Source organism: Mytilus edulis, chromosome 4, assembly GCF_963676685.1.
Source record: "Mytilus edulis chromosome 4, xbMytEdul2.2, whole genome shotgun sequence".
Taxonomy (NCBI): domain Eukaryota; kingdom Metazoa; phylum Mollusca; class Bivalvia; order Mytilida; family Mytilidae; genus Mytilus; species Mytilus edulis.
Genome location: NC_092347.1, coordinates 84,062,439 through 84,078,518, shown reverse-complemented (window position 1 = coordinate 84,078,518; position 16,080 = coordinate 84,062,439). Strand labels below are relative to the sequence as shown.

Here is a 16,080-nt window from a genome sequence, read left to right as displayed (position 1 = left end):
AGCAATATGGGATTTCCTTTTCCACGAAGTTTCCCCTTGGTATATGTACAAAAAGAACCATCTCTTTTATTCATTATTTTTGCTGTTTTGATACTATTGCATTCTGAAAATTTACAGGTGTCACATGAAAAACATCATATATAGATCCTGACTCCTCCCTGAAGTCAAAATAGTATGTCTACATCAGAAACATATATGCTTAATTATAGGTCTCTGGTCAAAATATACCGGGTACAGATTTATAGGTCAATTTTGAAAGAGCTAATTGCACATAAAGTTCAAGTACAATTAGCTATATAATTTATTAATAAAATTTAAGTTTAATGTATCATATGAATTATGCCAATGTTAAAGTTTTAGCAACTAGGTTGATGGTACCTTGCTGTACAATAGTTTTGATGTGTTTCTGGAATACTCTTCATTAGAATGATCTGAAAAAAATGTTGAAAGCAACATACATAAAGAGACTAAGCTAGAAAACCAAATTAAGGAAACACTTCAATCATTATTATTGTCCTGAACATGCATGAAATGATTGCCACTGAATGATAAACAACAAACAATCAATCAATCAATTAAACTATGGTAGCTTGTACTAGAAACATGAAATGTAATTTAGGGAGCTTCTTTTTCCTCATTGCTTAAAACTTGTGTGATTGATTGATATTAAAACTAATAGGTCAAGTTTAAAACTTTAAATAAGTCTTTGAGGTCTTGTTCCAAATATCAAATAAATAAAAAAAGATAAAGCTCTTTTTTCAAACTTCAAACAATGTTTAGAGAGAATTCTACTTCTAAAGACATGGTTTGAAAAAGTATCATTGTTCTTTTTTGTTTTTATTTCAGGCATAAAACACAGATTAAAGAAAAGGAGCAAAAAATATTTTTTTCAATGTATGCTATGTGGTGCAAGGTTTCTGTCTAAAGATAGCTTGACCAAACATAAAGAAAAGAAACATTTCGGACAAGATAGAGATTATGAATGTAATCTTTGTGGTAAACAGTACCTACTGATGCCTAGCTTACGCCAACATTGCATTTCAGTGCATGAAGGTAAAAACTTATCAGATAATTGGACCAAAGTTGAAGTAAATGAAAAAAATGTACAGGAAGAACAACATGCAAATACTAATGTGATGTTATCTAAAAATCCAAAGCAATGTGATGATTTTCAAGGAAAATGTATTAATACAAAATTTTCTCTTAAGAAAATTTTACCGAGAGAAATGCCACAAAAAGTCGTTACGAAATCAATACTAAAACTTAAGACACACAAGGGTAATGATAAAGAACATGAAAGCATGGAGACAGAAGTTATGTGTAACAAAACAACAGGATTAATCTCAACATCTACTACTGAAGCATCAGCTCATGGTCAAGTGAGAACTAAGAAACTGAAATCTGGTCAGAAAGTTTTGTCAGTCAAAACAAATACTAAGAAAGGCATACTTAAAAGCAAAAAACTGAAAAAGGATAAATTAAAAAACTTACAAAATCACAAGCAATTGACAGTCATGTCAAAATATGAGCTAAGAAACAAACTGTTGTCTGAGGTTGAACTAAAAGGAGAAAGCATGTCACCAAAGGACCCATTGGAAGGCATAACAGAAACATTGTCTGAATCATTAGACAGCAAATCAAAACCACTGTCAGAAACAAAACTAGAACATACTGACAGAACACCTCAGAATAGTTTAAAGGAAAACTTCATGTTAAAGGATGTTAAAATCCTGGTCAAGAAATTTGTCCCGTTACCTCCTGTCACTGACAAATCTGCAAGGCAAAATCAAACGGATTCCGATGATTCTGATCAGGGTTCCGATGATTCTGATCAAATTCGGAAAAAAGGCGAATTACCCAAATTAATAGGAAAAAATTATAAAATATCTGATAATGCCTCCAACTTGATAGATAGCAACAAGGATAAAATAGATGAGGAAGAAAGGGAAACAACTCTGGGAAACATGTCATTGCTATTGAGCGGAACACACAAGGACAGTCTTCATGAAAGACTCTTAATTCCATTTATTGAGAAAAGTCAGCAAGAAAGGAAAGATAATAAGTATAAAGGTTTAAAGATTACATTACCTTCCTCGGGTGAAGGAGGTAGGATTATAATTAATGAAGAAAATCTAGAAACGACAGAATTAGAGAAAAGTCAAAAAGTCGTGAAAAATCAGAATGATTTTGTGAATTTTAAGATAACATTGCAAACTAAAAGTGAGTGTAGAACTGTAATGAGTGCAAATAAATCTAGTGTTGTAAATAAATCTGAAGTAAAAGGTTTTGATGGAAGTGATAAAACTAAAGAAAACAAAATCATTCAAGATAAAGGTCTGTTAGAGGCTGATACTGATAATGAGACTGAAAACCAAATTTGTCCAACTGATCAAAATGAAAAAGAGCCTAAAACTAAAAGTACAGTATGTACTGAACAACGTTTGAGTGACAATTCTTCAAACTCTGCCACCTCAAAAATTAAAACCAGCAAGCGATCAAGATTAGAGAGTCATATTATGGAACCATTGGGAACTAAACGGTCTGAAGTTGAACCTGTACAACTTTTAGGAAAAACTTGCATTAGTATTAATTCCCCTAAGGCTTTACGTGAACAACAAGAACAGTCAAAAACTTCAAACAATAAAAATCTTGACAACTTAAAAGCAGTTGGTAAAAAATCAAAAATTTCTAGAGTATCTTTGACGAGAAGATTTGAACGTACACATATGCACCAAGACATTGACGAACAAACACACGATAATTCAGATGTTGATGAACGAGAACTAGAACAAATCACTGTGTCACAGAAAGTTGACTTTCAGGAAGATGCAAGACAACTGTACAATAAATCGAAGCGAAGGTCGCCAAAAATTATATTAGAAAAACTTTCAATGAATGAATCTGAACAGACTATCAATATTAGTAACATACCACTGTTGAAAGATCGGTATACTAAAGTCTATGAAACTGAGAGCATGTGTGCCTCCGGTAGTAATTTAGATCCATTATTTGATGTCAAAGCAAGTTGCATGGAGGGAGAAATCAGTGAGGAGGAAGAATATGATGAAGAAAAGGCAGTAATTGTAGCACAGCAGATTGCTGACTTGAGGGAAATAGTCCTTTCAAGAAGGAGTAGAAAGTTTGGTGGTACCAAAGAAGAGAGGACAAAGTTGCAAAATGAAAATATGATTCCTATTGAAAAAACAGACAAATCGAAAGATTTATCAAAAAATGAAGCAGAACAATTTGAAGAAAATGATACATCAACAATGTTTGGTAAAAGAAAAGACATCTTAGAAACTGAAAATAGGAAACAAGCCTCAATTACAGAATCTGAATCAGAAAAGCACGATGAGGACTGGGAATTGACTGAAAAAATAAGTAATGAAGAAGGACAAAATGTATTGGAGGAAGGTGGTAGTGGTTTGAACATGCAATCAGAAATGGAATTTGATCAGCATTTAGTGAGTAAGTCTATTGGAGAAGAGCAATCCATATGTCAAACAAAACTACCAGATGAGATTTCAAATACTAAGAACTGTTCTGATGCCAGGAAATCAATTGATCTGTCTGTGAATGATTCAGTGAACAAATTGAAAGAAGGAAGTAGTAAGGAGAAAAAGAAAAGAGGACGTAAAAGAAAATATGTTGACACAGACAGAATAAGTGAAGATAAACTCACAAGTCCTGCAGTTGAATCCTTATCTCTGGAGAAAACTGTAGACAAGAAAGAAAATCAAGGGAAAGGGGAAACCGCTAAAACTGGTATTCCATTAAAAGTTAAATGGACAAAGAAGAAACAAAGTGAAGTGCAGAAAAATGTAGAAAATCAAAATGAACTTGATAATGTTATTCAACAAGATGAAATTAAGGAGAGTGTTATGCAAAATCTACCAGAAAATGTTTTGAAAGTTGAAATGGAACAATCATCGGCATCAGAAAGTAAAGGACAAAAGAATTCAGATGATCAGGATGGTGCTGAATACAATGCAAAAGAACTCCACCAATTAGGGAAAGAGACGCAAAGGTCATATGGAAGAGATGATGGAAGAGATGATGGAAGAGATGACATACTTGTTAGTGAAGAGAAAACAGATGAGGTTGATAGTGCAATATCTGTAGAGGTTGTTTTACAGAGCAAGAAAAAAGGAAATAAAAGTGTAGAGAGGCCTCAGGTGTCCTTGGATGTTAGTGAAGAGACCAAACTAGTAAGTTTGGAACAGGGTAAGAATGAGGAAGAAATTGGTGAAGTCTCGAGCCAGATAGATGAGGAAGACAATCAGCTGGAAGCTCCGATAGAACCTGATGAAATAGAACTATCTTGTCAACCACAACATGCACAAGTAGATGCGGTTGATATATTTTTAAAACCAAACAAAAAAGGAAAATCAAAGACAGCTAAAAGAGAAAAACGTCATTTAAGAAATCTACCATCTCGTGTTAAGCAGAAGCAGCCAACAATGCTATCTATGAGGAAGAGAAATGTAATTGTCAATTCTAACTTGGATTTATTACTGGATGGCAATCAGAACGTAATGCCAACTTTTGGAACTCTTGAAAGCTTTCTTACTGGTGTCAATGAAACACTACCAGCACATTCTCCAGAAATGAGCAATATTAGAATAGAAGATGCAGAGGCATCCTCACAAAAGATACGACATCCTAGTGACAACACTGTAGTATATTGTGTGGATCACAACAGTGATATCAGTGAACATTCAACTGAGACTGTGGAACATCAAGAAAATGATGACAACAAAGATCTATGTACCAATACTAATTATGTAGAATTTGTGACACCTGTTGAAAACGACTTTAACATGGATATTGAATCTGTTACACAAAAGGAACAAGTGGTTATTGAAGGTCATGAGGCTCTGTCTCAAGGTGAATGCACAGTTACAAAGGATGATGAATCCCTTCAACGAGAAGAACAATCGATTTCTAAGAATAATGAATTAAATACTCAAGATGAATCAGTGGTTTCAACGGGTAATAATCTCATTCCACCGGAAGATCATTTGATTACAAAGGATAATGAGTTAAACCAGAAGTACGAATCTGAAAGACTTAGTGAATCGGCTGTTTTAACTAAAAATTGTGAATCTAGTTCACAATATGTAACTAAGGCATCTGATTGTGATGAGTCTAAACTTAGTTTTAAAATACTCAGATTAAATAAGAACCCATTTTTCTCCGACAAAAAACTTGTTCCTGTAGAAAAAGCTGAAGAGCAAATAGATAATAAAGAAGAAGAGCTTTCTTCTGAATTCCCCAAAATTATTCGTTACGTAAATGATAAAATTGACTTATCGGAGAAAAAAACTGACGTATCAGAGAAAGAAAATGGATTTGTTACACCATCACCTCTTAAGTGGGATGACATATTTCCAGATATGTTGGCTTTGATGAAGAAAAATGGAAATGGCTCAAATGATCTAAATGCTTTTGAAGATATTGTAGTAAATGAAATATCTGAGGATTGTTTCGAGTTTGATTATGGCCTTAAAGATATTTCTTCAGATTTTCTTGCTTTGAAACAGTGTTTAGGTGGAAGAAATTGGAAGAATTATGTATGTGAACTGTGCGAGGAAATCTTTCCTGGCCAATTAAAATTCTTAGATCATAAAGAAAATGGGAATTGTGCTGCTCACTTTCCAAAAGCTGATACATCTTACTCAAAACCACCATTAAGTCATTTGATTACTGATTCAGTATTAGATAATGATATCGACCTTTCAAAACAATTTGTATGCGACCTCTGTGGTCTACGTTACAAATTAAAGAAAAGTCTTGCTCGTCACAAGAAAACACGACATGCAAATGAAGAGGAAAGTCATAAACCTGGGAGTGAAAAAAACAAGGTGCACAATTTTTCCTCGAAACAAATTGACAATGTGAGCAAATTGAAGAAAAAAATCCAGAATTTGAATAATACAATATCCAAAGAAAAGAACTTAATTGAAAAATTGGCCTCTGATGACATATCGGACGTTCAGAATTCTTCAGTCACGGAAGGGGAAGAACCGTCATCATTTCTGACAATTGATAACTGGGAATTAAATAATTCTAGTTATATTGACATGATCCAATACATAGCAGAACCAGTTTCTGACTTGGAACCAGATACAACATTAGTACAAAGTGATTTTAATGAATCAGTAGGTCATGAACAATTAACTGACAACAGCTATCAGAATGTTAACAATTCTATGGAAGATTATCCAAGTGAAGAAGATGATGAAGAGAATGAGGAAATTACAGGGAATGTAGAAGAACAGATGACACCAGATCAAAATCGGTATGACGAACATCTTGAGGGTGGTTCTCCTAGAAGGACACTTCAGTTCACCAATGAGGAACCAACATCAATGTCCCATATAATGACTTTCAGTGAAATGAAAAGACAATTTCCATATACCTTTAAGGAATTTGATATTTGTTTGGAGAGAATTTACATAGAGGATGACATTTTACATGTGGGAAATTTAATGCTTAAAAAAACAGGAAAGAATCGATGGAAAATTTCATGTGGAGATTCTATACTTCCTACTGCGGAAAGTGAAGCTAACACTGAAAGTGATGCTAATACTCAAGTCATTCAGACAAATGATTTTGATGTCAATTTTCCAACTTATGAAATAGATTACCCAATGGCATACAGTAAAACAGATGATAATGTTACTAACTTTAATAGTCAATTGGATTACAACTCTGATAAAAATTTGAAAAAAGAGACCGTTCCGACAAAGCCTAGTCAAACAAAAGAAAAGAAACCTCAAGTCAAAAGTCTACAATCTAGTCCTAAGAAAAGTCTAAGTCTAACAGACTTTGAAAAAGCAATTTCTAAACCAAAGGAAATCTTAATAAAGAAAAGAAAGATAGAAAGAACACCCTCTAAAGAAGATTCCAATAGTCGTGATGGTATAGATTTTTTCAAGAGAGCAAGTGAACGTGGAAGTATTTGTCAAAATGAAAATTATTTCATGACTTCAAAAATAGCTCAGTCAATTCTGAAAAAAAGGGCAAAAGAGTCTGAAGAAGAACGCTTGCCAATCAAACCTTGTACAATAGAGGACATTGAACCATTTGAAACTGTTCTAGCTTCAAAGGATAAAAAGAATAGTGGCAAGAAAAGTCCTGTGAAAAAGAAAAAGAAATCGGAAAACAAAAAGGAATCTGTGTGTGAGGCATCAGATATCCATTTTGCCAGTGATATGAATGATGGTTCAGATATAGCATCTGTGGCAAGGGAGGTAATGGATTCAGACACTTCTTTACAGGATATTTCAAGTATGAGTTCATTCACTGTAAATGCAACATCAACTCCCTTAGACGATAAAGCAGCGTCAAAACTGAAACAGAAAAGTTTATCAGAAAGATTTGGTGCTTTCAACAACTCAAACCAAGACAAAAGTACTGGATTGGAAACTTCTGATACAGCCGTTAAGAACTTTAAAAGTATGAGCTCAGAACAAGTGATGAAATCTATGTTTGGTAGTTGTCCAGTAAAATTTGACAAAAAGTTCAGAAAACAGCCAGGACATGAGCATGAAGAAAACCAAAACATGAGTATAAAATCTCCATTAGAATCAATCAACAGGACTGTCAATGTTAAATTTGGTAACCGACCCGTTTCTGATCTGAAACAAAGAGTAGTGATAGCTGCTAATGAAAAAACACCTGTTAGTAAGAAGAAACATTTACTGAGCATGTTGAGAGGAATGGACTGTCCATCTGGAAAGTCATTACATGGTGACATTTCTTTGACCTCTCCCAAGGATACTGGTGTATTTTCTGATAGTCAATCATATAGAACTGTTATAATAGATAAACGGAGAGAAAATGACAGTTTACCAAGTCCTCATCAAGGATTATTCAATGATTCTTCATCTCTTGTAAAACCAATATTAAAGAAAGACAACTCTGGAATGGTGTCTTTATCAACAGAAGTCTTACAAAAATCCAAATTGTCTGATGATATGTCAGAAAAATCTAATTTGTCATCTCGTTCTAAAACAAGCGAAAAAACATTGTCAGCAAATCTACCAAAATCAAATGGTTTAGATGATGTATCAGCAAAATCAGACATATCGGCATGCTCCAAAAAATCTGAGACAAGAAGTATTACATTGTCACATTCATCATCTAACATGGCTAACATCACAATAAAACTCAAGCTGACAGAAAGTTCAGAGGTAGAGAAAATGGATGACAACAAGATATCTAGTGAGAATAGAACTCTGTTGTCAGAGGACATGAATATGCAAAATGATAATGAAAGTGTTGCTTCCGATAATTCTAAAAGGGCGGGTGAAGGGTCAATTTCATCAAAACATTCAAACAGTACTGATCATTCTTTTAGGAGAAAGCGTCCATCAATTGAATCAGAAAATACACCAAGAAAAAGAACAAAACTTTCACGGTTACCTACTAAAGAGCCTCAGTTCAGAGCTGAAGAAGAATTGCCTTTTGATACAGAGTCTGACAGTGCAGTTGCTAGTGATTTGATACAGTCAGCTAGATTAGAAGAATCACAACCAGATCAGCTTAGCTTCATAACAGGTAAATAATTTTTATTGTAATGGTTTAATGTCTCTTCTGATACTTCTAACGCAAAAGCCAGACATAGGGATAGTGATCAAGTGGCAGTGTTAACTAATTACTTAAAAGCTTAATATTTCAGTAGGAAGAAGACCGGAAAGTTTCATAATTTTGATATAGATATATTATGTAATTAAGTTTTCGTCTGTCATATAACAATTGTCCTTGACCTTATCTTTATGGTTCAGTGAATACTTTAAAAAAAAAAAGATGTGGTAAGATTACCAAGGAGACAGCTATCCCCCCCAAGTTCAAATAAAGTGGATGTAAGCAATTAAATAAGACAACCCTAATGCCTTCAACAATAAGAAAATCCAATACTGTATAAAAGGCCTAAAATAAAAATAGGAAACAATTAAATTGGAAAAACTAATAATGTAGTATACTACGTATATTAAAAACAATAAAAACAATGTTCAAAGATATAATTACAGTGTTGATTTGGGAACCTTTTAGAAAAGTTCATTTAAAGAATCCATAAGTTTTACAATTTAGTGGTAGGTTTGTTTGTTATTTTATATAGTTTACATCATGACAATTTGTAGATCAAGTTAAAATTTTGTTCTATTACAATGAATTTTTAACCAGTAGAGGACTATGTATTGCCATGTATTGCCATGCAATGCTCACAGAATGCTTGTTTTAAGAAAACATTTAAAGGAAATAGCCACTTAGAATTTATGCATGGTTGGGTAAAAAAAAAAGTGCCTTCCGACTCCCCCAATACACTTATTTTTGGAACAGCCCTAAAGGTTTTAAGTCGTTTGTGCTAATGAAATCCCTGACTTAATCATTTTCCAGTAATTCGTAGATTATGTTCATTAAAATCCAAAACATCATCCTTGGTTATCAAATAATTGGCTTAAATTGAGTGTTCCTGATAGAAGTAAAACAGAAAAGGGCGTTAGAAGCATGAAATTCATAACATGTTTTTAGTATATTCCAGCTTCATGTTTCAACCAATTTGTTAATGTTATATCTATGATAATGGATTATTGCAGAAAACAGTACTTACATTCATTTAAATGTTTTACAGCTAATAGTATAGAGGAAATGGAAACAGAACAGGATGGCAATGGTATGGATTTAGGTACTGTAGATGAACATGATTCCTTAGGTCTGTATGGTGAAGGACAGAATGAAAATTTGATGTCAGAATTGGAACCAGAAAAAATAATATCTAATGAATGTCCGAATATCATTCAAAAGACAATGGTTGATGAAAATTTAGATTTGAACACAAAAATCAACAAAAATACAGAGAAAGTAGACAGACCTGATGATTTAGAAGGCAATTTTCCCCTGATGAAAGTCAATAAAGAAAGAGAAAACGAAGACCGACCTGATGAGTTGGAAGGGAATTTGTCCCCTATTAGTTCGGTGAATACTGGAGATTTTGACACAGTCTTGAACAGTGATGATGATGATGATGATAGCAAAGAAACAAGGGACGATGAAAGAGGGGAACAAAGAGAAAGCAAAAATCAAAACTTTAAGAGTGATAGTGATAGTGACAATAAGAGCCAGAGTGATGAAAATGACAGTGATAAAGACTGTGAAAGCAGTGATAGTGAAGTCAGTTCTGATGAGGGTAGTAATGATAGTGGAGAGGAAAAATCAGAAGGTAGGTCTTTAAAATGTAGAAAAAAAGTTAACTAGAATAATGTAATTAAATCAGGGCTTCCAAAACGGTCATATATTCCGGTCATTTGTATAATGTCCGGTAAAAGTCCGGCTGGGCAAAGCATGAAACGGTCATATACTTTTTAGTTTTCAAGGCTTTTTCGATCATTTTTACGTAATTCACGATCTTTTTGACCCAACCTTTTGCCTTTGACATCAACACATTTCCGGTCATAAATATGACATGATGATTAATTACTATCAAAACAACACCTACTTCAATACTTTCTAATTTTAATCAAGGCTAATTAGTAGTTGGACAGCTGAAATCTACCTGTTCAGGTGACATGTGAACTATGTTCAGTACCGGACATCGTATAAATTGATCGGTTTATTCACAATTATTTTCTTACATTTTAGCGGTTTGAATCTAATTGATTTAGTCCAAAACATTAAAATTATTAGAAATTAGTTTTATCAACATGATTTGATGAAAAATTTAAAAAGGTTTTAAATAAAAAATCGTCAGAACAACGTCGTATGAACTAGAACACGTGTGCGCATGTGCACAGGTGGGAAATTTAATAATGCATCCTACATTTCTTTAAAAATGCTAAAATTATCATTGATACCTGTATCTAACGTTCAATTCAAGTATTTTGTTGAAGAAATAACGTGGAAAGAGCTTCTTCTCTCAGTCGTGCTTTGTAAACATACACGGATTTTACGTATCCGTTTATGGTCCATGTTTTACCATTGTCAAGTCAACATCCGGTTGAAAACAAAGTAGTTTTGACAATGTCAATTAGCACAAATAAAAAGTTTAAGGCAGATAGGAGCACGCTGATGTGCACACTTTGAATGATGCACTGCCTATTTAACAGTAACATCCGAATATCAAATTCATATCATATCAAAGTAAAGTTTAAAATCGTTTTTTTTTAATGTAATGTCAATCATTGGAATGGCCATCTGATTACCATAATTGCCTTTTGTGACTTAGTCTTAAGGGATTAAAAATCGGGATCAGATATAAAATGTCCGGCTGGCTCAAATATTTTTTGGAAGCCCTGAATTAAATACTAAAGATTTGGAAAAATTGATATAAAATTTTAAGAAGAGAAGATAAGATAAGGCAAAACCACCAAAATTTTAAATTCATTCAAAATAGATATTGTTAACAAATGGCAATAATTATTAGTAGTATAAGGGGACAAAATATAAAATGAATTAGCATCTGCAGGAAACCCACATTTAGAAAAAACTGTTAATAAAATGATACAGCTGAAGTATCTCAATAGCTGATGAAAATGATATTTTTCAGTCTTGGTATTGTCTTAGACAGACTTTCAAATTTGTAAACTTTCCCGTAAAGTTCTGATGTTATTACGTCACAGTAAAAAAAAAAACGATTGTTCAGTAGTCTTGTTTGCACTGAATGACATCATGGTCAACTGGTGTAAATTGTTCATAAAAAACAACATGAGACTGGTGTTTACACCTTTCTTTGAGCCTAAACACGCCATGAAAATCTGTTAAATATTTCAGTAAATCTTTCATTTAAGCAGATGAAGAAGATATGTTTAGTACTAACACTCAGAAAGATAGTGCAGGTTCCATTAGAGACTATAATGTAGAAGATGACGCTATATCTATTATTGATTATGATTGTGAGACAGCCTCGTTCCTGATAGCACCACAGGAGGAAGAGGAGGAAAGGTATAGTGTATTTTAAAAGTATTTTCTATGTAACTAGCATAAATTGAAGGTCAAGTTCAATGCTAGAGATATGCAACTTCAATTCTTACAAATTAGTTACAAATGTTTCCCTTTAGATTTGTCTGCTTGAAGTAAGTTTTTATAGCTTCTCAACATAACTATTAAACTACATATTGATATTGCAGATGAATTTTGGTTTTCTGTGTTGCTGCAATTATTAACAAGTTGTATAATGATGGACATCAAGTCTTTTAAAAAAAGTTATGCACCTTGGAAATATAAAATAAGTTCAACATGGGGGACATTGAAACTGTTCTTTTATTTGAATTTGGATACAATCGTTCATAATTTTTAGAATTTAAAACTTGAAGGGGTAGCGGCTAACTTTTACAGCATTTGTTCCCAAAGTTGGTTTCCTTTCTTTAACTTTAGTTTGCCTCAACCAGATATAATGAAACACAATGCTTATTAAAACAAAACTAAGAATAAAGTTTGAATTTTGGTGGTGTAACTTTAAGTTTTAATTATGCTCCTTTACAAATGGAAAAAAATGCTGAATTTTTTGTTTCCATACTCTTAGTTTAGTTTGCCTCAACTAAAGGTTATGAAACTTATACACAATGCTGATTTCCACAAAATACAGATCAAGTTTGAATTTTGGTGTTGTCACTTTTACTGTTCTAGATATGTGCCGTTTCCATTCTCTAACTTTAGTTTGCCTCAACCAAATATTATAAAACTTTTTACACAATACTTATTACCACAAAACTCAGATCAAGAACAATTTGGTTATGTGTCTTTATAACTGTATTTGATATGCAAGTGGGGACATTATCTGTGTCCCATGGGCACGACACATTTCCCATTTATTTTAATATGGATTATGAAAAGAGTAGATTTTAAAATGTTTGTTTTCCAGAATGACAGAAGTAGATAGAGAACTAAACCAGACAGAAAAATGTGACAGTCACGAGAAGGAAGTGGCTCCGTCAACTGCTGCCACACAGGTACAAGTAGCAAAATAATCAAAGCTAATAAAATAAGACATTTGTTGAGCAAATAATGATTAATATCCTCAAATACTTTTTAATGTATAAGCAATGAGTGAAATTCATGCTAGCATCAAATTTTGCTTTCTCCTTTTGTAGAAGCATTAAGACTTGACCACCTAAGTCCAATTATCTGTGATAGACAGCATTCTTTCACAACTATCATTGTTACATAGGACCAAAAAATTGAAAACAATATTAAACAACTAAATTGTATTAGTTAACTTTTGATAGTTGAATTAAATTTTGTTTGTAGTGAAAAATTTAAACATTGCATTAAAAACTAGATTAAAAACATGAAAGAAAAACTACTTTGGATATGATTAAAATTAAATGTTGGTTATAGATCAATGGGACAGTTATTAAAAGACATAATGAACAAAACAACATCTAGCATGTCTAAAGGGAAACATCAGTCTAAACAACAGACTGGTGTCCGTATACAAAATCCTCAATATAAGAGATAACATGCAACGGTCAGATATTACAGGTTTTCTCAGTTACATAACCCTATAAAATAAGTGTGCTCTTACGTCTGTAGACAGCTGAAGAAGCTAAGGCTTCATTACTACACACAATTCGTAATTTGTCAACTCGAAATAATATTAAAAATTTTTTTAACAAAATTTACTTCATCTTCGAACAAAAATCTAAACATTCCTTAAAAATATTCTGCCTTAAATACATAGTCGTCAACATCATTTTGTATATTTTTCCACAGAAAGCTCCTGAAGCAGACAAAAGTCCAGCAGAACGAGTACCAAAGAGTTTGGTATACCCGTCAGGATATTGTTTTGTTTTCCTTGGAGGGGGTATATGTGTCAACAGGAAGTGTCAGTTCAAACATCATGTACCTTTACCAGTAAGTACATAAAAAGAACTTGAAATTATATATTTGAACACATATTGCTTATAGGGCAACTATACTATATTGATCACTACTTTAGTGAACCTACACTTTTTACGCCCATTTATGGGCTTTATGATTTGTGGTCTGTGTGTCCTTTTGTCTGTTCGACCACCTGTCTGTCCCGCTTCAGGTTAAAGTTTTTGGTTAAGGTAGTTTTCTATGAAGTTGAAGTCCAATCAACTTTAAACTTACGCATGTTTCCTATGATATGATCTTTCTAATTTTAATGCCAAATTAGAGTTTTGACCCTGATTTCATGGTCCATTGAACATAGAAAACGATAGTGCAAGTGGGGCATCCATGTACTATGGACACATTCTTGTTATCTATGCATTAGAGGCACTAGTGTTATTCTTCTGTCTTGGTTCATTTTTTGTCGAGCCTGCAACTTTTGTTGCAGAAAGCTCGACATAGGGATAGTGATCCGGCGGCGGCGGCGTTAGCTCACTCCTTAAAAGCTTTATATTTTAGAGGGTGGAAGACCTGGATGCTTCATACTTAGTATATAAATGCGTCATGTTACGAAGTTTCCGTCAGTCACATGTCCAATGTCCTTGACCTCATTTTCATGGTTCAGTGACCACTTGAAAAAAAAGTTCAGATTTTTTGTAATGTTGAATTCTCTCTTATTATAAGTAATAGGATAACTATATTTGATATGTGCGTACCTTGAAAGGTCCTAATGTCTGTCAGACAGTTTTCACTTGACCTCGACCTCATTTCATGGATCAGTGAACAAGGTTAAGTTTTGGTGGTCAAGTCCATATCTCAGATACTACAAGCAATAGGGCTAGTATATTCGGTGTATGGAAGGACTGTAAGGTGTACATGTCCAACTGGCAGGTGTCATCTGACCTTGACCTCATTTTCATGGTTCAGTGGTTATAGTTAAATTTTTGTGTTTTGGTCTGTTTTTCTCATACTATATGCAATAGGTCTACTATATTTGTTGTATGGAATGATTGTAAGGTGTACCTATCTAGCGGGCAGATGTCATGTGACCTTGACCTCATTTTCATGGTTCAGTCGTCAAAGTTAAGTTTTTGAGTTTTGGTCTTTTTATCTAATACTATATGCCATAGGTCATCTATATTTGGTGTATGGAAATATTTTATGATCTTTATGTCAGTCGCGCAGGTTTTATTTGACTGTGACTACATTTTCACGGTTCATTGCACAGTGTTAAGTTTTTGTGTTTTGGTCTATTTTTCTTAAACTATAAGTAATAGGTCAACTATATATGTTATATAGAAGCATTGTTAGCTGTACATGTCTGCCTGGCATGGTTCATCTGACCTTGACCTCATTTTCAAGGTTCATTGGTCTTTGTTTAGTTATCTTGGTTAATGTTAAGTTTATGTGACAGTTGTATTAAAGCTTAGCTTTATACTTAGGACTATCAACATAATATCAATGATTAGTATAGAAGGCAAGACATTTCAGTGTGTGCACTCTTGTGTTTCCACACTCTCAACTTAAGATTTATACTTCTGAATTTTTATGAAACTCATAAACAATGTTAATAACCACAACACACATAGGTGAAATATTTGCAGTAAATCATTTACTGTTCTAAAGTGATGCCTCATGAAAAAATACAAAGCTTGAGCGGTCCTCAGACAATATCTTCTTTTATTCTCTTCAACCATTTGGACAAATTCAAACACAGGGCAATAATCATTCCTGGAGTTTATTTTTGTTCTCTCTCAAAATAATCTAAACAGGATAATCAAAGCAGGGATAACAACTGCAACTATGCATGGTACCTATAGGACACAGAGGCATGATGATTAGTTTATTGTGGAAAGAAGAGAAGCGACCCACAAAATGAGGTCTACTCATTTTCAGCTGAAAAGGAAAATGTCAGTTGTTTCTTCAAAGAGAATGTGAGATGTAATCTGTTTACAAATTCTGTAGAAAGATCATATTTCAATTTAAAAATTGCTATGCATATATGATATCTTGTGCCAAATATTTATATTCAGCAAAACGACAAAAAAAAAAATCAAAATAAAACTTTGTTTTAATAATAAATCATTGGTGTGGCATCTTTTTAAAAAAAAGTTAAGATATTATTTTTGACTGTTTTCATTACAGATTGATACTTACAATGCTTGTGTAAAGGAAATAAATAAAGCATACCAGAATCATGATGCAAAAAGGTAAGGTCGAATT

The 16,080-nt window shown here is 33.2% G+C and overlaps 1 protein-coding gene across 7 annotated transcripts in view; it reads left to right on the top strand.

Annotated features, from left to right (window-relative positions):
- Positions 1-16,080, top strand: part of LOC139520817 (uncharacterized) — a 78,822-nt gene that overhangs the window by 40,783 nt on the left and 21,959 nt on the right. For 6 of the 7 annotated variants that reach the window (XM_071313788.1, XM_071313789.1, XM_071313787.1 and 3 more), the window contains 6 exons: positions 847-8,565; positions 9,641-10,228; positions 11,793-11,946; positions 12,866-12,953; positions 13,717-13,857; positions 16,003-16,067. In XM_071313788.1, coding sequence (XP_071169889.1) covers positions 847-8,565; positions 9,641-10,228; positions 11,793-11,946; positions 12,866-12,953; positions 13,717-13,857; positions 16,003-16,067 — 8,755 coding nt within the window. The remainder of the gene's footprint in view (positions 1-846; positions 8,566-9,640; positions 10,229-11,792; positions 11,947-12,865; positions 12,954-13,716; positions 13,858-16,002; positions 16,068-16,080) is intronic. The other variant, XM_071313785.1, reaches the window with a different exon arrangement.